General features: G+C 58.6%; 8 protein-coding genes across 9 annotated transcripts; all 8 read left to right on the plus strand.

Annotated features, from left to right (window-relative positions):
* Positions 1-321: 321 nt before the first annotated feature.
* ABB37_10075 (hypothetical protein) lies at positions 322-1621 on the plus strand (the record flags this gene model as incomplete). The annotated part of the gene is made up of 1 exon (XM_015809810.1): positions 322-1621. The coding sequence occupies exon 1, from the start codon at positions 545-547 to the stop codon at positions 1619-1621; it is 1077 nt and encodes a 358-aa protein (XP_015651613.1). The 5' UTR covers positions 322-544.
* A 455-nt stretch (positions 1622-2076) lies between these two features.
* ABB37_10076 (putative exosome complex exonuclease RRP40) lies at positions 2077-3143 on the plus strand (the record flags this gene model as incomplete). Its single annotated transcript, XM_015809811.1, has 1 exon — positions 2077-3143. The coding sequence occupies exon 1, from the start codon at positions 2163-2165 to the stop codon at positions 3141-3143; it is 981 nt and encodes a 326-aa protein (XP_015651614.1). The 5' UTR covers positions 2077-2162.
* A 633-nt stretch (positions 3144-3776) lies between these two features.
* ABB37_10077 (hypothetical protein) lies at positions 3777-4729 on the plus strand (the record flags this gene model as incomplete). 2 transcript variants are annotated; one of them, XM_015809812.1, is made up of 1 exon in its annotated part: positions 3777-4729. In XM_015809812.1, the coding sequence occupies exon 1, from the start codon at positions 4256-4258 to the stop codon at positions 4727-4729; it is 474 nt and encodes a 157-aa protein (XP_015651615.1). In that variant the 5' UTR covers positions 3777-4255. The 2 variants fall into 2 exon arrangements, with proteins under 2 accessions (XP_015651615.1, XP_015651616.1); XM_015809813.1 differs by having other exon boundaries at positions 3807-4729.
* Positions 4730-5388: 659 nt separating this feature from the next.
* On the plus strand, positions 5389-6597 carry ABB37_10078 (hypothetical protein; the record flags this gene model as incomplete). The annotated part of the gene is made up of 1 exon (XM_015809814.1): positions 5389-6597. One exon carries the CDS (start codon positions 5389-5391, stop codon positions 6595-6597), a length of 1209 nt encoding a protein of 402 aa, XP_015651617.1.
* A 633-nt stretch (positions 6598-7230) lies between these two features.
* ABB37_10079 (hypothetical protein) lies at positions 7231-8933 on the plus strand (the record flags this gene model as incomplete). Its single annotated transcript, XM_015809815.1, has 1 exon — positions 7231-8933. The coding sequence occupies exon 1, from the start codon at positions 7347-7349 to the stop codon at positions 8931-8933; it is 1587 nt and encodes a 528-aa protein (XP_015651618.1). The 5' UTR covers positions 7231-7346.
* Positions 8934-11530: 2597 nt separating this feature from the next.
* Positions 11531-13233, plus strand: ABB37_10080 (hypothetical protein; the record flags this gene model as incomplete). The annotated part of the gene is made up of 1 exon (XM_015809816.1): positions 11531-13233. Exon 1 carries the CDS (start codon positions 11647-11649, stop codon positions 13231-13233), a length of 1587 nt encoding a protein of 528 aa, XP_015651619.1. The 5' UTR covers positions 11531-11646.
* Positions 13234-15816: 2583 nt separating this feature from the next.
* ABB37_10081 (hypothetical protein) lies at positions 15817-17533 on the plus strand (the record flags this gene model as incomplete). Its single annotated transcript, XM_015809817.1, has 1 exon — positions 15817-17533. The coding sequence occupies exon 1, from the start codon at positions 15947-15949 to the stop codon at positions 17531-17533; it is 1587 nt and encodes a 528-aa protein (XP_015651620.1). The 5' UTR covers positions 15817-15946.
* A 2583-nt stretch (positions 17534-20116) lies between these two features.
* ABB37_10082 (hypothetical protein) lies at positions 20117-21833 on the plus strand (the record flags this gene model as incomplete). The annotated part of the gene is made up of 1 exon (XM_015809818.1): positions 20117-21833. The coding sequence occupies exon 1, from the start codon at positions 20247-20249 to the stop codon at positions 21831-21833; it is 1587 nt and encodes a 528-aa protein (XP_015651621.1). The 5' UTR covers positions 20117-20246.
* Positions 21834-22108: the final 275 nt, after the last annotated feature.

Here is a 22108-nt window from a genome sequence, read left to right on the forward strand (position 1 = left end):
GTCTCTCTTGAGGTCCTGCGTGGCACAGACGCGTATCGTTGCGACAGCTGCGTGTCCTGTCTGAAGAGAAGGGCGTGGCGGTGTCGATGGCATTTCGCCCGCCCTCCGTACCGCAACGGAAGTATTCCTAAAGGGCTGATGTGGTGTTGAAAATGAAGCTGTCGTGCGATGCGTCCCGACCTCGCTAGAGCATGGGCGTGTTGGCGCTCTTTAGCCTCCCCTGCTTGTTCGTTTCGCGGTGCCTCTATCGCACGCCTTCTCCTCCTCCTCCGCTCTCTTTCTTTGTATGAGTGAGTGTCTGTGCGCGCGCAACAACGGCGAAGCTAAAGAGCGACCATTTTGTGTGATCAGAACTGTGTTGCTGCGATAAAGACGAGGGAAGGAGAGAACGGGAGTCACTCTCCTTGAAAACATCCACTACGAAAGAATGGGGGGAGGCGAACCAGCAGTCGTAGAACACAGGTTTTCTTTTTAGTTCAACGAACTCCGTATTTGTCGCGGTCGTGTAATCGCTAACTGCGTCGTGAGACGTCTTCATCGCGCCATGCTCACCAGCAGTCAGCAGCCTGACAGGGAGGGCAGCTTGACAGACGCGACGAGCATCGATGAGATGGGCGGCTGGGCCACGGTGGCGGAGGCGCTGTTAATGGACTGCGCGCGTGTCACTCTTCTCGATGTGGCAGAGCCTTCCGCACGGCAGGCCATCGCAGCGGAGTGCACAGAGTCTCTTTCACAGTTGGTGCAGCGGCACTTGGCGATGGCCGCCGCAACGCACCGACGCGAGGTGGCAGCGGAGGAAAGACAGAGTGAGGAACTCACCCATCAGCTGCACACGGTGGTGCAGGAGTGCGAGTCGATGGGCGAGCAGCTCGTGATAGAGCGCACGACGCGAGCGGCAACGGAGGAGGAACTGCAGGCGGTGCAAGACGAACGCGAGGCCTTACATGCGGAGCGGGCGGCTGTATGGCATCTCGTGCGCGATGCGGTCATGTCAGCGAGTCATCGCCGCAACCTTGTGAGCCCGGCGAACGCCACGCTGGAAGACCACGTACGGTACCTGTGCCGTTGGGTGAGGGAGACGGCGGAGACGGTGCAAGGGAACGCGACGTCGGCGGTGACGACGGTCGCCCCCGCCGTGCAGCGCGACGAGCCGCCGGCCTCCATTTTTCAGTCGCCGCGCGCGTCGTACCACCGCCTTTTGCCCTCTGCCCCCCTCAACCCGGTGACGGCGTCGCTGCTCCGTGTCAAGGAACAAGTTCAGCAGCTGCGAGGCCCCTCCGTGGCTCAGTTACAGCAGGCCGTCGGCGCCCACCGGCCTCTCAGAGAAGAAGCCGTGGCCACCACGCCTCCTACACAAAGGCGGCCGGCAACAGCAGCCGCAGCGGCGATAGCGGCGACAACGACGCAGCTGTCTGCCGATCGAGCGCTCGCTTTATCCCGCTCCTACACGCCCCGTCGCAGCACGGCCACTGTACTGCGTCACGGTTCAGCGGACAACAACGGTGGCAGCAATGTCAACGACGGGGTCTCCTCGCCGCCGTGGCGTACGCACATGGCGAAGTTGCAGCAGGAATTGAAGGGCCTCCGCCGCGACCTGCACACCGCGACGCCACGCAGCTAAGCACGCCACTCTATGTGCTTGTGTGTTAGGTGTTTTTGATGAGCTTCGTGTGTTGGTATGGTTGTGGTTGCCCAACTGGTGCAGATGGAGTAGGCGAGGTAGCCAAACGGGGCGGAGTGATCGGTACTGCTCACTGACGTGAGCACCAAAGGAACACATAAGGAAGTGGTTGAAGTCGCGTTTCAGCGTAGGCACGAAAAGCACAGGGCAGCGTGTCACGTCGCACCGCGGGAAGAGTGGCTCGGCACGTTATCGTTGTCGATCCGAGCCTTCGACTATGTGGCGGTGTCTCCCTTGTTGGGTGAACTTGGGCGTAACGCGTACGAGGACGACGCCTCTCTTCTACGAAATGGATCGAACCTCTCCTCGTATGTTTACGAATGCACGTGTAGTTGGTGTGTCTGCTCTCTCTCTCTCTCTCTCTCTCTCATACCGTGGCGCATCGCATGTTACGCAGCTTACGCACGTGATTGCCGCGCAGAGCGTCACGCTCGCACGCACGAAAAGGAAGTTCTTTCATTTTCTAATGCCTCACACGAATATGCACCCGCCGTCTGAAAACGGTGTGACGGAACTCGTGCCGTTGAAGGGCCACGTCTGCCTGCCTGGTGAGCCCGTCTTGCTGGTGCAGCCGAACGCCGTTGTCGCCATCGGCGGGGGACTGCGGCCGCTGGCCCAGCCGAGCAGCTCCGCCGTCGCAGACGCCGCCGCCGTTCACGACGTGACGGATGTTTTCCTCGCTGAGTACTGCGCCCCCCTTCAGCGCTCCACCCACCACCTCCACACACACGTGCCGCGGTACACCGTGACCACCCCAGCCAGTCGCCGCTACTCCCCGCGTCCGGGCGACCCGATTATCGCCGTGATCGCACGCAAGGTCAGCCAGCATTACTACTACTGCTACATCGGCGGCGCGGCACTGGCTTACATGGACGCCGTGGCTTTTGACGGCGCCACCAAGGTCAGTCGACCGCGGGTGTCGGAAGGGGATTTGGTCTACTGCTACGTGAAGCCGCGCACGACAGCAGCGTACGTGGACGGCGCCGCGGCAGCAGGAAGCAGCGGGACAGCCGCAAGTGCGGGTGGGGAAGTCGAGGTGGCCTGCACGGCGGCGGACGTCGGGTTGCCGCCGAAGGACTGGACGTCAGGGGAGGCGGTCTTCGGCCCGCTGCACGGCGGTCGTGTGCTGACGCTGCCGCTGCCCTACGTGCGACGCCTGCTGGCACCGCTCCCCGCCTCGGCCAGCGGTGATGCTCCGCAGCGCAAACGGGCTCGTGTGGAGGGGAGCGGCGCCGACGAGTTGCCCGCCTCGTACCTTCTTCAGCTGCTCGGCCGCCGAGTTCCTTTTGAGGTTGCTGTTGGTCTGAATGGACTCGTGTGGGTGCGGGGGCTGTCCAGTGAGGCGGACGCCACCGTCGCCGCACGGCGCACCGTGGCCGTGAGTGCGTGCATTGCAGAGGCGCAATACGACGTGACACAGGCCGAGATGGAGGCACGCGTAGAGGCGTACTTTCCTTCCTAAGGCAACCAAAGGAAAGAAAGGGAAATACCTGAGCAGTAGTTTGCGGATGTGTCTGCGTTTGCGGCGAGAAAGGGCGCGAGTGGTTTAATTAATCGTGTGAGGGCTTCTGATCCCCGTCAACTCCTGCCTTTCTTTTCGGAAAGCGCTTTTGCGTGGCCCCATCTTGCCTTGTTTACTGCGGTAGAAGAGAAAAAGGAGGGGGAGGTGTGGTGGAAGCACTTAGCTTTCGGCTAGTTTGATCGTTTAAGAAACACGTCTTAACGGAAGTTCTCAGTTGCTGTTGTTTTCTCCAAAGCCTTTTCTTTGCGTCTTCAGTTGCACTGCACAAGAACTCGCATCTGCTCCATGAGTGTAACTCTCCGCACTCGTGGCTTGCCTGAGTCGCCTAGGCTTTCAATGGAGTCGGAAACAAGGCAAGGGAAAGGCATACGTAGCACTGCTGCTCCGACTTCACCGGATGCAGCTGCTTTGGAAAAAAGAAAAGAAAATGCATCGACAACTGTGTTTTCACATACCGATCCTCACTCGCTTGTCTTGACAGGTCTTGCGAGGTGGACAACCTGTCATCGTTACCAATTCCCTTCCTCTTCCTCTCTCTTCCGCTGCTTCTTCTTCGCCTCATCGGTGGGTCCAAGTTTTTCTTTGACTCTTCCTTCGTTGCTCAGAGTGCCTCATCCGCTTCCTCTCACACCCGCGCATACCCCGCTCCGTCGCTTCCACACGCACACTCCTTCATTTGGACCAGTTTGATTCAGCAGCGGTGATCTCTCACTGTCTCGTAAGTTTCCAGCTGCTGTTTTCTATCCTGCTCTACAGCTCGCCGCCGTAACTACAAGAGCTCTCGAACTCGAGAGACGAACGTGTCTTGTTGTCTGACATTGCCGCGGCAAAATCGATCCAAGAAGAGGGAGAGAGAGCAGTCGGTGTGCACACCGTTGTCACCGTCGTCGTCATTGTTTTTCTTTTCTTTCCTTTGATTGTTCCTCGACCGTGACGGTGCGTCCCCCCTTTTCACTTCCTCTCTCCTCTCTTGTGAGTGCTTACGTCGTAGTAGCCGTTGTGCTGTTGCTGCCCCTCTTCTTTTACTTTTTCTCTGTAGCTCTCTCGCCACGATGCCCGACTTTAGCCAATTCATCAAGTACCTGAACGCCAACTTGTCAGCGCCCACCTTCCAAAGTGTTGCGCAGACCAGCGTCGGTGGCAAAGGCGTCTCCAGCCCCAACGGCACCACCGAGAACTTCAGCGGAGCGGCGCACAGCGACACCTCCGCGTTCTTGCGGTCATGCGACACGACATGGCGCATGTTGCTGCCAAGCGACGCCGCGGCAAAGGAAAGCAACGCCCGCTCCAGCGCTGCTGCCGCGACGGCCGCGGCCCATCAGACCCCGTCGCACCCGACTGTCACGGTGGGCCGCATGATGGTGTCGACCGAGGACCGCTGGCGTATTCAAGTTCAGATGCGGCGTGAGGAGGCCCGGAGCGGGCAGGCGCGTAAGGAGTACAACAAAAAGGTTACCCGCGCCATCAAGGTGACCAAGGGGCCGTCGGACAACGCCTTCCCACCCGGCCGTGGCCGTCCGCTGTAGGCGGTTGGATCGTTCCTTCTGTTCCTAAGTACCGCTGAGTAGCGGTCCTTGTCTTCCTCCTACTCCGCTGTATCTAACGCAGCCAGGGAAAAATGTGTTTGGGAAGTCTGCCCCTGTTTCGGTGTCTCCGTAAACCGAAAAGGAAAAGAATAACTTATCGAGCGCTCTCCCCATCTTTCTCCCCTCACCTTCTAATGAAGTGATGTGTGTGTGAAGTTGCATGTAGTTTTACGTAAGTGTGATTGGGGGCGGGGGGGGGGGCAGCTGGGAAACATCGAAGCGTTAATGAAGCGGTAGAGGCGCGCAGTGACGGCGAATCTGCCAAAACACGTTTCCCTCCACACATGCAATACCGCGCCTATGCGCTTCAGCGCAATTGTGTCCTCCTCACTGCCGTCTTCGCTTACTGTGTTTTAGCAACTCTCGATCTGCATCGATAGGTCATCTGTACTTGATAGATATTGGCGCTGGGTTTTTTTTAATATAGTCGGTTTCCTTACTATACGCTGTGCGGCGACATAGATAGTAAGCATCGGAGTTTGCTGCACTTTAATAGCGCACCCCACGAACATTTCTTCCTGTTCGCACATAGATCTATTTGTAACCTTTCCTCCTTTGTTTCTTTCACCGTCGATAGACAGCAATAAATATATATATATATGTCAGACGACGCCCACAAGTGTGACGCGCACCTCAGCACGGTGGTGTTGTCGCCTGATGCGTCGCCAGGCGGAGAGGCGGCAGAGGCGCACGTGACACCCACGCCGGCTGACGACGAAGAACTCTCTCTCGTCGATCTACTTCTGCGGGCCTCCGAGACAATTCGTGCGGAGCGGGCGCGGGCGGACGCCGTTGAATACGAAAACGGCATCTTGCGAGCTCAGCTTGACGGGGTGCGGGCAGCCTACCACCGCGCAACCGCGCAGCACGGTATCTCCGACGAGCTGTTGAGGTACGTGGAGAGATACGTCGTACCAGAGGAGGTGGGCACCCGGTCTCCGCGTGCTGCCAGCGGCAACGAACCCCCGCCACGTCACCGCAGTTGCAGCAAGACAGCGGTTGCAGCCCACGCCGGTTCATCCGCGTCCTCAGTCGCTCGTGCACCCTCGCGTGCCTCCGTCACGGCGACAACGCAAAGCTACAGAAAAGGATGGGAGGCCACTGCTGCAGCCTCGCCGCCGGTCGAAGCGGAGACAGGGAGGGAGCCCACGCCCGCATCGTTCTCGCGACCACGCCAGGCACCAACGGCAGCAGCGGACGTGGCGGACTCGCCAGAGACGTCTCCTCGTACGTTGCCCCTTCACGACGACAGCAAAGAAAACCGTCAGCAACAAAGGGGCAGCCAGCCCAGCATTTCCGTGCAGACCATGGCGTGTCGCCTGCGCCGTGCCCTCGCCCCGCGTCCTACGGAGACGGTAGTGGACGACATAATCCACTCGATGGTGACTGCCCTGCAGAGAGACGTGCAGGCGAAACTGGAGGACCAGTGCGTCAGCGCACCGCCGAGTCGACTGCGCGGATTTGCGTTGGTGCGGGTGCGGCCGTGCGTGTACCGAATTCTCTCGGGACCTCCCGCGGAGGTGAAGGCCATCGCACGCAGCCGCGGTGCGGATGGAACGGCCGCCCTGCGAAGCAGCACTTCTCCCCTCACCGCCTTCCCGTTCCGTCTTAATTATCTTCCGCACCAGGCATCAAGGGGCCATCAGAAAACTCTATCGTCGCTCGCAGAGACGCAGCCGCAGGTGCGTTCGGTGGTGGTGCACCTAGCCGTTGACAGCGGGGCCTTGCGTGTTGTGCGTGGTGGTGGCCATGTGGACTTCGTCGAGTTTCTGGAGAGATTCCTCCGCATTAAACTCGGGGGACCATAAACACTCCGACCTCGCGCGGGAAACTCTTTCGTTTCTGTTTTTCTTTTCCTTTCCCCTTTCCTCATTCAAAACATCGTTGCTGCCTGTGCGCTGTTTCGGAAACGAACGGATAGGTACCGTAAAAGTCAAGAAGAGGCCGATGAGCACGAGCGCCAAAAGCACGCACACCGGCCGGCGGCGCACCGGTTTACCCTGCATCCCTTATAAGTCCTACCTCATTCATCTCGCTACAATAGAGGACTTCATCAGTCATCACCTTTCTTCGCTACTTGCACAGCTACTGCACGGGCATCCACCAGAGAACACCCCATGTGGCTCATCTTCTACAACGCGGCCAACGTTCAACCGTCAACCTGCAGCCGACAACTTCTCAATCGACGGAAGTTGGCACCTCTTTCCCACCTTTCAACGCGCCACTGACCAGTCATGAACATTCTAGCCCGACCACCGCCAATCCTTCCCTCCAGACCGCGCCACCCTACAACCCCCCCCCTCTTTACGCGTCCAGTAGGCGATGAACGGCTCTGGTCCGCCGCCGCTCTTCTTCTGCACTTTCCCCTCGCCCCTCCCTCCCTCTCTCCCTCTCTCTCTCTCGTGCTCCACCCACGTACACGCCGCGCATGCGACCTCCGCAGATCCAAAAGCTAACAGCTTCGCCTTTCCGCAATCCACACTCAATACACCCACGTCCACACAGCAACCTATACGCAAACGCTAAAAGAGGGAAAAGAACAAAAACACCGCCCACGATGACCCCCTCCTCTCCACGCCGCTGCGCTGTTGCGCTGCTGTGCGCCGCACTGGTGCTCGCCGCCGTGTGCGCGCGTGCCGCCTCCATCGTCGTCAATGGCGACATCTCCCAGTCCGGCGACACCTTCAACGGTGACAAAATCACCTTCGAACTCGACTCCGTCAGGGCGGACGTCGTGACGGTGCAGCTGATGAACTCGAAGGTCGCGGGCGACGGTCTGACCATCCAGGGCTACATCAACTCCGTGCCGGCAGCCGTGACCACGCGCATCAGCATGAGCGTCACCTCCACCACTGTCACCAGCTCCGTCATCGCCTTCACCGACTACATGCCGCCAAACTCCGACATCCGCCTGGCCGCCACCACCGGCACACTGACCGCCGCGCAGTCGCTGTTCGACTTCAGCGGCCTCACACTGGAGAAGAACGTGACCGTCACGGTGGAGGAGTCCAGCGTCACGTGGCCCAGCGGGTCCACCAACACCGGCAGCATCGTCACGTACAACTCCGGCGGCAGCGGCTCGAGCATCAGCAAGAACAGCGCGCTCTTCATCCTCAACGCCACCGCCACCAACGGCGCGTCGGTGCTGCACATCAGCACGGGCTCCGTCTTCCCCGTCTCGGACAGCAGCGTGCTGGCGGTTGACTACGGCCATTGCATCGGCTGCAGCAGCGCGATGGTCGACATCGGCGTTGCGCTGCAGGTGGACGGCTCCAGCGTGTTCCGTGTCACGAAGAGCACCGTGGTGGGCGGCGACAAGGGCCTGCTCAGCTCCACCGGCGAGGTCAGCGTGACCGATCAGTCGCTGTACCTGATTGCCGACTGCATCATCGAGGCCGGCAGCTTCTTCAACTTCGCCGACTCCGGTGACACCGCTTTCAAGTTCGTTGTGACCCAGTCCACCGTGTCTTTCCTCGACCTCGTGGGGCCCAGCACCGGCATTCTCAGCCCCAAGGTCGTCCCCACCACCAACGACGGCACTGGCGTCGTCATCGCCGGCGGCTGCACCATCGCCGACACCGCCCTAACCACCATAGACGCCTACAGGGAGAAGGGGATCGATGCGACCAAGGTGGTGGACAGCAACGGCGCCGCCGACAGCACCTGCGCCAACGCCCAGTGCGTGCCCGGCCACTCCAAGCCCGGCTCCCCCGAGGAGGCCGGCATCGAGTGCTCCTGCACCTGCACTGAGAGGGCCTACAACCCGCCCGCCTGCACCACCGCCAGCGACCCCACGCAGACCTACGACGACACCGCCACGTGCACGGTCCTGAACTGCGCCACCTGCGACCGCCTCTATCCGAGCTCGCGCTGCACGCAGTGCAACCCCGGCTACGAGCTCTCCCCCACCTACCAGTGCGACGCAACCACCACCACCACCACCACCACCACGACCACCACCGCCGTGTGCAACGTGCAGTATTGCATAAAGTGCGACCCCAATGACGGCTCCAAATGCACCACGTGCCGCAACGGCTACAAACTCGTCAGCGGCTCCTGCATCGCCAACATCGACGGTGCCGCCGCCGTGCAGTCCGTCCTGCTCGCAGCGGCGGTGTGCGTCGCTGCCGTCTACACCCTGTAGGCACGGCGCGTGCGCTTGTGTGCGTGCGTGTGTGTGAGCATGCGTACGTGTCCGCGCACCCCGACCTCACGCCCGCTGTCCGCGCCGGGCGTTTGTATGGGCATTACTTGCCATTTCCTCTCTTTCCTATTATTATTATTATTATTGTTTGTGCTCTCCGTACGGCCGTCCCCCGAATCCCCCTCGATGTATGTGGGGCAGCGTCCAACACGTCGCTTCTTGTTTTTGTTTTGCGAGTTTTTGTTTGTTTCCCCCTTCTTCTTTGTGTTCCTCTGCGGTGCGTGGTGCGGCCTCCGTTACGCGCACCTTTATGGCCTCTCCTGCTTTCCGTATCCGTCGTTGTCGAAGGTCAATGCTCTACTTCTGCGGTCCGCTGAGGTGGCGCAGCCCACGTTTCCGCCGGCTAGGTTCCGCGTCTTTTCGTTTCCTCTTCACTCGTGCGCTTGCGCACAAGGAGCAAATGTGAGAGGATCGATCTGTATTCCATGTATCGACGGTAGAAAATGCAGAAGAAAGAATGTACGTGGCAGGAGCAAGCCGTGCCGCGTCCTTCTTCTTTTCTTCTTTTACGGACGTGTTCTGGGGCTTCACTGCGACCTAGTCAACGTTGAAGAATATGGCTGAGGTTCCGCAGATGAGTCTGTCTGCGTGGCGCCCAAGCTTTTTCCCCTGAAGGCTACCGCATGTGTTCCCCTTGCGGTTTTCTCCTCTAATCGTTATCATTTCCGTTAGTGTTCAACCGTGTTTCTTCTCTCTTCCGGATGTTTTGCTAAGCGGGTCTTTGCAGGCGTCACTTTGCCTGGCCTTGCGGAGGGATTTCTTTGGATGGGTGAACTCCCTCATGTACGCCTCTCTTTCTTTTTGCGCAGGTGTCCTCACACGCCAACTCCGTCGCTGATGCGTTGCGATGTGTACTTTCCTCCTTGATCGTTTCACAGGAAAGATCTCGACGAGCATGTGGGACGATGTGCAGAGCCCCCCCCCCCCTGCTTTTTCTTTCTATTAGTTTGTGTGGTTTGTGTTTTCCGCACACGCGCGAACGCCAGCTACGTGTGCTTCCCGTGTGATTTTTCTCATTTCTTTTCTTCCGTTTTTGGAACTCACTTGAAATGAAAACGCTCTCTTCTTATTATTATGATTGTCAGCATTGCCGTTTATTGTCTCCACGTCCACCTGCGCACGCATTCCTTTCTCGACTCCCCCCTCAACTCTCTCTGCAGTCCTTGTGTTGTGGCTGTTCATGTTTCGCAGCCTAGTTGGTGAGGTGGGACGCACAAGCAACGCGAGTTCGACCTGTGCCGTGCTTCTGTATACATGGCGCCGCTGTGTAGTTCACGAGCTGACGACTGTTTATGTGGGACAGCGAAGGAAAGGAATGAAACGACAAGTTGCGTGTTGTTGTCGTGGCGAAGGGCGCTGAGGACAGAATAGCCATGCATGCCTTCTTTTATTACTACATTTCTCATATTAATTCTTCTATTTTATGGATGTTGACAAATATGATGAAGCACTTCTCTTCCTCTCATTTATGGTGATTGCTGGCAAACGTCCTCTCCTGGATGGCTTCACGTAACTCAGTGTTTAAAGGCCGGTTTTCGCTGAGGCGCCGCAATGCATTTTTGCACGTACGTACACACAACCCGAAGCAGCGCAGCGTCTTTTTTCATTATTGCTCCCTCTCTCTCATTTTCTTGTTTTCTGGTCTTTTCTTCGTACCCAGAGAATCGCGCAACCGTTCTTTTCCCCGTTCCCCTCCTGCGTTAAACAGAACACGCCGCCCAATGTATGTGTCTCTCAACGCTTCTTTACTAACATTTGTTTATGTGGCCGGTAAACCTCCTCTCTTCTTCGTTTGTGTTTCTTGACAAATCAATATATATGCTCTCTTCTCTCCTGCGTGCCCTTCTTGTCTTCCTGTCATGTGGCTCAAGTGAGCAACGCACACAGCAGGTGTTGCGTGTGTGTGGTGGCCGGCTACTTCTGGAAAATGGAGCCTGCAATGGCACTGTAAAGAACCGTGTCAAAAGGAGAAAGCGCCAAGAACGATGATAATAGTAGCGGAGCATTGGGGCTTCCGCGCCCACGGATGTGTTGTAGAGAGGCGGATCGCTCCGTTGATCAAATGCAGCGGTGTCGTCAAGGCGGCGTGTGGAAAGACAGCGCCCATGAAGACTTCCTGTTCGCACCGTGGTGATTCGCCCCGCCAGCACGCTTCTGTAGGCCTCGGCGGAACTCGTCGCAGGTGACTGGCGTGAGGCGCGGAAGCGAATATCGCCACCTCCGCACTACCTCGCATTCGCTGTTTTGCCCGCTGCGAAGCCGTCACAAGTGCTTCCTTTTGCATGGACGCAGACGCGCTCCGAGTCGGAGTAAAAGCAAGGTGCCTGATGGGGAAAAAGAAAGGCGGTGTCACTGTGGCAGCCATAAAAGGTGTCCAATCCTCTTCCCCCTCCCCCCTCTTTACGCGTCCAGTAGGCGATGAACGGCTCTGGTCCGCCGCCGCTCTTCTTCTGCACTTTCCCCTCGCCCCTCCCTCCCTCTCTCCCTCTCTCTCTCTCGTGCTCCACCCACGTACACGCCGCGCATGCGACCTCCGCAGATCCAAAAGCTAACAGCTTCGCCTTTCCGCAATCCACACTCAATACACCCACGTCCACACAGCAACCTATACGCAAACGCTAAAAGAGGGAAAAGAACAAAAACACCGCCCACGATGACCCCCTCCTCTCCACGCCGCTGCGCTGTTGCGCTGCTGTGCGCCGCACTGGTGCTCGCCGCCGTGTGCGCGCGTGCCGCCTCCATCGTCGTCAATGGCGACATCTCCCAGTCCGGCGACACCTTCAACGGTGACAAAATCACCTTCGAACTCGACTCCGTCAGGGCGGACGTCGTGACGGTGCAGCTGATGAACTCGAAGGTCGCGGGCGACGGTCTGACCATCCAGGGCTACATCAACTCCGTGCCGGCAGCCGTGACCACGCGCATCAGCATGAGCGTCACCTCCACCACTGTCACCAGCTCCGTCATCGCCTTCACCGACTACATGCCGCCAAACTCCGACATCCGCCTGGCCGCCACCACCGGCACACTGACCGCCGCGCAGTCGCTGTTCGACTTCAGCGGCCTCACACTGGAGAAGAACGTGACCGTCACGGTGGAGGAGTCCAGCGTCACGTGGCCCAGCGGGTCCACCAACACCGGCAGCATCGTCACGTACAACTCCGGCGGCAGCGGCTCGAGCATCAGCAAGAACAGCGCGCTCTTCATCCTCAACGCCACCGCCACCAACGGCGCGTCGGTGCTGCACATCAGCACGGGCTCCGTCTTCCCCGTCTCGGACAGCAGCGTGCTGGCGGTTGACTACGGCCATTGCATCGGCTGCAGCAGCGCGATGGTCGACATCGGCGTTGCGCTGCAGGTGGACGGCTCCAGCGTGTTCCGTGTCACGAAGAGCACCGTGGTGGGCGGCGACAAGGGCCTGCTCAGCTCCACCGGCGAGGTCAGCGTGACCGATCAGTCGCTGTACCTGATTGCCGACTGCATCATCGAGGCCGGCAGCTTCTTCAACTTCGCCGACTCCGGTGACACCGCTTTCAAGTTCGTTGTGACCCAGTCCACCGTGTCTTTCCTCGACCTCGTGGGGCCCAGCACCGGCATTCTCAGCCCCAAGGTCGTCCCCACCACCAACGACGGCACTGGCGTCGTCATCGCCGGCGGCTGCACCATCGCCGACACCGCCCTAACCACCATAGACGCCTACAGGGAGAAGGGGATCGATGCGACCAAGGTGGTGGACAGCAACGGCGCCGCCGACAGCACCTGCGCCAACGCCCAGTGCGTGCCCGGCCACTCCAAGCCCGGCTCCCCCGAGGAGGCCGGCATCGAGTGCTCCTGCACCTGCACTGAGAGGGCCTACAACCCGCCCGCCTGCACCACCGCCAGCGACCCCACGCAGACCTACGACGACACCGCCACGTGCACGGTCCTGAACTGCGCCACCTGCGACCGCCTCTATCCGAGCTCGCGCTGCACGCAGTGCAACCCCGGCTACGAGCTCTCCCCCACCTACCAGTGCGACGCAACCACCACCACCACCACCACCACCACGACCACCACCGCCGTGTGCAACGTGCAGTATTGCATAAAGTGCGACCCCAATGACGGCTCCAAATGCACCACGTGCCGCAACGGCTACAAACTCGTCAGCGGCTCCTGCATCGCCAACATCGACGGTGCCGCCGCCGTGCAGTCCGTCCTGCTCGCAGCGGCGGTGTGCGTCGCTGCCGTCTACACCCTGTAGGCACGGCGCGTGCGCTTGTGTGCGTGCGTGTGTGTGAGCATGCGTACGTGTCCGCGCACCCCGACCTCACGCCCGCTGTCCGCGCCGGGCGTTTGTATGGGCATTACTTGCCATTTCCTCTCTTTCCTATTATTATTATTATTATTGTTTGTGCTCTCCGTACGGCCGTCCCCCGAATCCCCCTCGATGTATGTGGGGCAGCGTCCAACACGTCGCTTCTTGTTTTTGTTTTGCGAGTTTTTGTTTGTTTCCCCCTTCTTCTTTGTGTTCCTCTGCGGTGCGTGGTGCGGCCTCCGTTACGCGCACCTTTATGGCCTCTCCTGCTTTCCGTATCCGTCGTTGTCGAAGGTCAATGCTCTACTTCTGCGGTCCGCTGAGGTGGCGCAGCCCACGTTTCCGCCGGCTAGGTTCCGCGTCTTTTCGTTTCCTCTTCACTCGTGCGCTTGCGCACAAGGAGCAAATGTGAGAGGATCGATCTGTATTCCATGTATCGACGGTAGAAAATGCAGAAGAAAGAATGTACGTGGCAGGAGCAAGCCGTGCCGCGTCCTTCTTCTTTTCTTCTTTTACGGACGTGTTCTGGGGCTTCACTGCGACCTAGTCAACGTTGAAGAATATGGCTGAGGTTCCGCAGATGAGTCTGTCTGCGTGGCGCCCAAGCTTTTTCCCCTGAAGGCTACCGCATGTGTTCCCCTTGCGGTTTTCTCCTCTAATCGTTATCATTTCCGTTAGTGTTCAACCGTGTTTCTTCTCTCTTCCGGATGTTTTGCTAAGCGGGTCTTTGCAGGCGTCACTTTGCCTGGCCTTGCGGAGGGATTTCTTTGGATGGGTGAACTCCCTCATGTACGCCTCTCTTTCTTTTTGCGCAGGTGTCCTCACACGCCAACTCCGTCGCTGATGCGTTGCGATGTGTACTTTCCTCCTTGATCGTTTCACAGGAAAGATCTCGACGAGCATGTGGGACGATGTGCAGAGCCCCCCCCCCCCTGCTTTTTCTTTCTATTAGTTTGTGTGGTTTGTGTTTTCCGCACACGCGCGAACGCCAGCTACGTGTGCTTCCCGTGTGATTTTTCTCATTTCTTTTCTTCCGTTTTTGGAACTCACTTGAAATGAAAACGCTCTCTTCTTATTATTATGATTGTCAGCATTGCCGTTTATTGTCTCCACGTCCACCTGCGCACGCATTCCTTTCTCGACTCCCCCCTCAACTCTCTCTGCAGTCCTTGTGTTGTGGCTGTTCATGTTTCGCAGCCTAGTTGGTGAGGTGGGACGCACAAGCAACGCGAGTTCGACCTGTGCCGTGCTTCTGTATACATGGCGCCGCTGTGTAGTTCACGAGCTGACGACTGTTTATGTGGGACAGCGAAGGAAAGGAATGAAACGACAAGTTGCGTGTTGTTGTCGTGGCGAAGGGCGCTGAGGACAGAATAGCCATGCATGCCTTCTTTTATTACTACATTTCTCATATTAATTCTTCTATTTTATGGATGTTGACAAATATGATGAAGCACTTCTCTTCCTCTCATTTATGGTGATTGCTGGCAAACGTCCTCTCCTGGATGGCTTCACGTAACTCAGTGTTTAAAGGCCGGTTTTCGCTGAGGCGCCGCAATGCATTTTTGCACGTACGTACACACAACCCGAAGCAGCGCAGCGTCTTTTTTCATTATTGCTCCCTCTCTCTCATTTTCTTGTTTTCTGGTCTTTTCTTCGTACCCAGAGAATCGCGCAACCGTTCTTTTCCCCGTTCCCCTCCTGCGTTAAACAGAACACGCCGCCCAATGTATGTGTCTCTCAACGCTTCTTTACTAACATTTGTTTATGTGGCCGGTAAACCTCCTCTCTTCTTCGTTTGTGTTTCTTGACAAATCAATATATATGCTCTCTTCTCTCCTGCGTGCCCTTCTTGTCTTCCTGTCATGTGGCTCAAGTGAGCAACGCACACAGCAGGTGTTGCGTGTGTGTGGTGGCCGGCTACTTCTGGAAAATGGAGCCTGCAATGGCACTGTAAAGAACCGTGTCAAAAGGAGAAAGCGCCAAGAACGATGATAATAGTAGCGGAGCATTGGGGCTTCCGCGCCCACGGATGTGTTGTAGAGAGGCGGATCGCTCCGTTGATCAAATGCAGCGGTGTCGTCAAGGCGGCGTGTGGAAAGACAGCGCCCATGAAGACTTCCTGTTCGCACCGTGGTGATTCGCCCCGCCAGCACGCTTCTGTAGGCCTCGGCGGAACTCGTCGCAGGTGACTGGCGTGAGGCGCGGAAGCGAATATCGCCACCTCCGCACTACCTCGCATTCGCTGTTTTGCCCGCTGCGAAGCCGTCACAAGTGCTTCCTTTTGCATGGACGCAGACGCGCTCCGAGTCGGAGTAAAAGCAAGGTGCCTGATGGGGAAAAAGAAAGGCGGTGTCACTGTGGCAGCCATAAAAGGTGTCCAATCCTCTTCCCCCTCCCCCCTCTTTACGCGTCCAGTAGGCGATGAACGGCTCTGGTCCGCCGCCGCTCTTCTTCTGCACTTTCCCCTCGCCCCTCCCTCCCTCTCTCCCTCTCTCTCTCTCGTGCTCCACCCACGTACACGCCGCGCATGCGACCTCCGCAGATCCAAAAGCTAACAGCTTCGCCTTTCCGCAATCCACACTCAATACACCCACGTCCACACAGCAACCTATACGCAAACGCTAAAAGAGGGAAAAGAACAAAAACACCGCCCACGATGACCCCCTCCTCTCCACGCCGCTGCGCTGTTGCGCTGCTGTGCGCCGCACTGGTGCTCGCCGCCGTGTGCGCGCGTGCCGCCTCCATCGTCGTCAATGGCGACATCTCCCAGTCCGGCGACACCTTCAACGGTGACAAAATCACCTTCGAACTCGACTCCGTCAGGGCGGACGTCGTGACGGTGCAGCTGATGAACTCGAAGGTCGCGGGCGACGGTCTGACCATCCAGGGCTACATCAACTCCGTGCCGGCAGCCGTGACCACGCGCATCAGCATGAGCGTCACCTCCACCACTGTCACCAGCTCCGTCATCGCCTTCACCGACTACATGCCGCCAAACTCCGACATCCGCCTGGCCGCCACCACCGGCACACTGACCGCCGCGCAGTCGCTGTTCGACTTCAGCGGCCTCACACTGGAGAAGAACGTGACCGTCACGGTGGAGGAGTCCAGCGTCACGTGGCCCAGCGGGTCCACCAACACCGGCAGCATCGTCACGTACAACTCCGGCGGCAGCGGCTCGAGCATCAGCAAGAACAGCGCGCTCTTCATCCTCAACGCCACCGCCACCAACGGCGCGTCGGTGCTGCACATCAGCACGGGCTCCGTCTTCCCCGTCTCGGACAGCAGCGTGCTGGCGGTTGACTACGGCCATTGCATCGGCTGCAGCAGCGCGATGGTCGACATCGGCGTTGCGCTGCAGGTGGACGGCTCCAGCGTGTTCCGTGTCACGAAGAGCACCGTGGTGGGCGGCGACAAGGGCCTGCTCAGCTCCACCGGCGAGGTCAGCGTGACCGATCAGTCGCTGTACCTGATTGCCGACTGCATCATCGAGGCCGGCAGCTTCTTCAACTTCGCCGACTCCGGTGACACCGCTTTCAAGTTCGTTGTGACCCAGTCCACCGTGTCTTTCCTCGACCTCGTGGGGCCCAGCACCGGCATTCTCAGCCCCAAGGTCGTCCCCACCACCAACGACGGCACTGGCGTCGTCATCGCCGGCGGCTGCACCATCGCCGACACCGCCCTAACCACCATAGACGCCTACAGGGAGAAGGGGATCGATGCGACCAAGGTGGTGGACAGCAACGGCGCCGCCGACAGCACCTGCGCCAACGCCCAGTGCGTGCCCGGCCACTCCAAGCCCGGCTCCCCCGAGGAGGCCGGCATCGAGTGCTCCTGCACCTGCACTGAGAGGGCCTACAACCCGCCCGCCTGCACCACCGCCAGCGACCCCACGCAGACCTACGACGACACCGCCACGTGCACGGTCCTGAACTGCGCCACCTGCGACCGCCTCTATCCGAGCTCGCGCTGCACGCAGTGCAACCCCGGCTACGAGCTCTCCCCCACCTACCAGTGCGACGCAACCACCACCACCACCACCACCACCACGACCACCACCGCCGTGTGCAACGTGCAGTATTGCATAAAGTGCGACCCCAATGACGGCTCCAAATGCACCACGTGCCGCAACGGCTACAAACTCGTCAGCGGCTCCTGCATCGCCAACATCGACGGTGCCGCCGCCGTGCAGTCCGTCCTGCTCGCAGCGGCGGTGTGCGTCGCTGCCGTCTACACCCTGTAGGCACGGCGCGTGCGCTTGTGTGCGTGCGTGTGTGTGAGCATGCGTACGTGTCCGCGCACCCCGACCTCACGCCCGCTGTCCGCGCCGGGCGTTTGTATGGGCATTACTTGCCATTTCCTCTCTTTCCTATTATTATTATTATTATTGTTTGTGCTCTCCGTACGGCCGTCCCCCGAATCCCCCTCGATGTATGTGGGGCAGCGTCCAACACGTCGCTTCTTGTTTTTGTTTTGCGAGTTTTTGTTTGTTTCCCCCTTCTTCTTTGTGTTCCTCTGCGGTGCGTGGTGCGGCCTCCGTTACGCGCACCTTTATGGCCTCTCCTGCTTTCCGTATCCGTCGTTGTCGAAGGTCAATGCTCTACTTCTGCGGTCCGCTGAGGTGGCGCAGCCCACGTTTCCGCCGGCTAGGTTCCGCGTCTTTTCGTTTCCTCTTCACTCGTGCGCTTGCGCACAAGGAGCAAATGTGAGAGGATCGATCTGTATTCCATGTATCGACGGTAGAAAATGCAGAAGAAAGAATGTACGTGGCAGGAGCAAGCCGTGCCGCGTCCTTCTTCTTTTCTTCTTTTACGGACGTGTTCTGGGGCTTCACTGCGACCTAGTCAACGTTGAAGAATATGGCTGAGGTTCCGCAGATGAGTCTGTCTGCGTGGCGCCCAAGCTTTTTCCCCTGAAGGCTACCGCATGTGTTCCCCTTGCGGTTTTCTCCTCTAATCGTTATCATTTCCGTTAGTGTTCAACCGTGTTTCTTCTCTCTTCCGGATGTTTTGCTAAGCGGGTCTTTGCAGGCGTCACTTTGCCTGGCCTTGCGGAGGGATTTCTTTGGATGGGTGAACTCCCTCATGTACGCCTCTCTTTCTTTTTGCGCAGGTGTCCTCACACGCCAACTCCGTCGCTGATGCGTTGCGATGTGTACTTTCCTCCTTGATCGTTTCACAGGAAAGATCTCGACGAGCATGTGGGACGATGTGCAGAGCCCCCCCCCCCCTGCTTTTTCTTTCTATTAGTTTGTGTGGTTTGTGTTTTCCGCACACGCGCGAACGCCAGCTACGTGTGCTTCCCGTGTGATTTTTCTCATTTCTTTTCTTCCGTTTTTGGAACTCACTTGAAATGAAAACGCTCTCTTCTTATTATTATGATTGTCAGCATTGCCGTTTATTGTCTCCACGTCCACCTGCGCACGCATTCCTTTCTCGACTCCCCCCTCAACTCTCTCTGCAGTCCTTGTGTTGTGGCTGTTCATGTTTCGCAGCCTAGTTGGTGAGGTGGGACGCACAAGCAACGCGAGTTCGACCTGTGCCGTGCTTCTGTATACATGGCGCCGCTGTGTAGTTCACGAGCTGACGACTGTTTATGTGGGACAGCGAAGGAAAGGAATGAAACGACAAGTTGCGTGTTGTTGTCGTGGCGAAGGGCGCTGAGGACAGAATAGCCATGCATGCCTTCTTTTATTACTACATTTCTCATATTAATTCTTCTATTTTATGGATGTTGACAAATATGATGAAGCACTTCTCTTCCTCTCATTTATGGTGATTGCTGGCAAACGTCCTCTCCTGGATGGCTTCACGTAACTCAGTGTTTAAAGGCCGGTTTTCGCTGAGGCGCCGCAATGCATTTTTGCACGTACGTACACACAACCCGAAGCAGCGCAGCGTCTTTTTTCATTATTGCTCCCTCTCTCTCATTTTCTTGTTTTCTGGTCTTTTCTTCGTACCCAGAGAATCGCGCAACCGTTCTTTTCCCCGTTCCCCTCCTGCGTTAAACAGAACACGCCGCCCAATGTATGTGTCTCTCAACGCTTCTTTACTAACATTTGTTTATGTGGCCGGTAAACCTCCTCTCTTCTTCGTTTGTGTTTCTTGACAAATCAATATATATGCTCTCTTCTCTCCTGCGTGCCCTTCTTGTCTTCCTGTCATGTGGCTCAAGTGAGCAACGCACACAGCAGGTGTTGCGTGTGTGTGGTGGCCGGCTACTTCTGGAAAATGGAGCCTGCAATGGCACTGTAAAGAACCGTGTCAAAAGGAGAAAGCGCCAAGAACGATGATAATAGTAGCGGAGCATTGGGGCTTCCGCGCCCACGGATGTGTTGTAGAGAGGCGGATCGCTCCGTTGATCAAATGCAGCGGTGTCGTCAAGGCGGCGTGTGGAAAGACAGCGCCCATGAAGACTTCCTGTTCGCACCGTGGTGATTCGCCCCGCCAGCACGCTTCTGTAGGCCTCGGCGGAACTCGTCGCAGGTGACTGGCGTGAGGCGCGGAAGCGAATATCGCCACCTCCGCACTACCTCGCATTCGCTGTTTTGCCCGCTGCGAAGCCGTCACAAGTGCTTCCTTTTGCATGGACGCAGACGCGCTCCGAGTCGGAGTAAAAGCAAGGTGCCTGATGGGGAAAAAGAAAGGCGGTGTCACTGTGGCAGCCATAAAAGGTGTCCAATCCTCTTCCCCCTCCCCCCTCTTTACGCGTCCAGTAGGCGATGAACGGCTCTGGTCCGCCGCCGCTCTTCTTCTGCACTTTCCCCTCGCCCCTCCCTCCCTCTCTCCCTCTCTCTCTCTCGTGCTCCACCCACGTACACGCCGCGCATGCGACCTCCGCAGATCCAAAAGCTAACAGCTTCGCCTTTCCGCAATCCACACTCAATACACCCACGTCCACACAGCAACCTATACGCAAACGCTAAAAGAGGGAAAAGAACAAAAACACCGCCCACGATGACCCCCTCCTCTCCACGCCGCTGCGCTGTTGCGCTGCTGTGCGCCGCACTGGTGCTCGCCGCCGTGTGCGCGCGTGCCGCCTCCATCGTCGTCAATGGCGACATCTCCCAGTCCGGCGACACCTTCAACGGTGACAAAATCACCTTCGAACTCGACTCCGTCAGGGCGGACGTCGTGACGGTGCAGCTGATGAACTCGAAGGTCGCGGGCGACGGTCTGACCATCCAGGGCTACATCAACTCCGTGCCGGCAGCCGTGACCACGCGCATCAGCATGAGCGTCACCTCCACCACTGTCACCAGCTCCGTCATCGCCTTCACCGACTACATGCCGCCAAACTCCGACATCCGCCTGGCCGCCACCACCGGCACACTGACCGCCGCGCAGTCGCTGTTCGACTTCAGCGGCCTCACACTGGAGAAGAACGTGACCGTCACGGTGGAGGAGTCCAGCGTCACGTGGCCCAGCGGGTCCACCAACACCGGCAGCATCGTCACGTACAACTCCGGCGGCAGCGGCTCGAGCATCAGCAAGAACAGCGCGCTCTTCATCCTCAACGCCACCGCCACCAACGGCGCGTCGGTGCTGCACATCAGCACGGGCTCCGTCTTCCCCGTCTCGGACAGCAGCGTGCTGGCGGTTGACTACGGCCATTGCATCGGCTGCAGCAGCGCGATGGTCGACATCGGCGTTGCGCTGCAGGTGGACGGCTCCAGCGTGTTCCGTGTCACGAAGAGCACCGTGGTGGGCGGCGACAAGGGCCTGCTCAGCTCCACCGGCGAGGTCAGCGTGACCGATCAGTCGCTGTACCTGATTGCCGACTGCATCATCGAGGCCGGCAGCTTCTTCAACTTCGCCGACTCCGGTGACACCGCTTTCAAGTTCGTTGTGACCCAGTCCACCGTGTCTTTCCTCGACCTCGTGGGGCCCAGCACCGGCATTCTCAGCCCCAAGGTCGTCCCCACCACCAACGACGGCACTGGCGTCGTCATCGCCGGCGGCTGCACCATCGCCGACACCGCCCTAACCACCATAGACGCCTACAGGGAGAAGGGGATCGATGCGACCAAGGTGGTGGACAGCAACGGCGCCGCCGACAGCACCTGCGCCAACGCCCAGTGCGTGCCCGGCCACTCCAAGCCCGGCTCCCCCGAGGAGGCCGGCATCGAGTGCTCCTGCACCTGCACTGAGAGGGCCTACAACCCGCCCGCCTGCACCACCGCCAGCGACCCCACGCAGACCTACGACGACACCGCCACGTGCACGGTCCTGAACTGCGCCACCTGCGACCGCCTCTATCCGAGCTCGCGCTGCACGCAGTGCAACCCCGGCTACGAGCTCTCCCCCACCTACCAGTGCGACGCAACCACCACCACCACCACCACCACCACGACCACCACCGCCGTGTGCAACGTGCAGTATTGCATAAAGTGCGACCCCAATGACGGCTCCAAATGCACCACGTGCCGCAACGGCTACAAACTCGTCAGCGGCTCCTGCATCGCCAACATCGACGGTGCCGCCGCCGTGCAGTCCGTCCTGCTCGCAGCGGCGGTGTGCGTCGCTGCCGTCTACACCCTGTAGGCACGGCGCGTGCGCTTGTGTGCGTGCGTGTGTGTGAGCATGCGTACGTGTCCGCGCACCCCGACCTCACGCCCGCTGTCCGCGCCGGGCGTTTGTATGGGCATTACTTGCCATTTCCTCTCTTTCCTATTATTATTATTATTATTGTTTGTGCTCTCCGTACGGCCGTCCCCCGAATCCCCCTCGATGTATGTGGGGCAGCGTCCAACACGTCGCTTCTTGTTTTTGTTTTGCGAGTTTTTGTTTGTTTCCCCCTTCTTCTTTGTGTTCCTCTG

This window comes from Leptomonas pyrrhocoris, assembly GCF_001293395.1.
Source record: "Leptomonas pyrrhocoris isolate H10 chromosome Unknown, whole genome shotgun sequence".
Taxonomy (NCBI): domain Eukaryota; phylum Euglenozoa; class Kinetoplastea; order Trypanosomatida; family Trypanosomatidae; genus Leptomonas; species Leptomonas pyrrhocoris.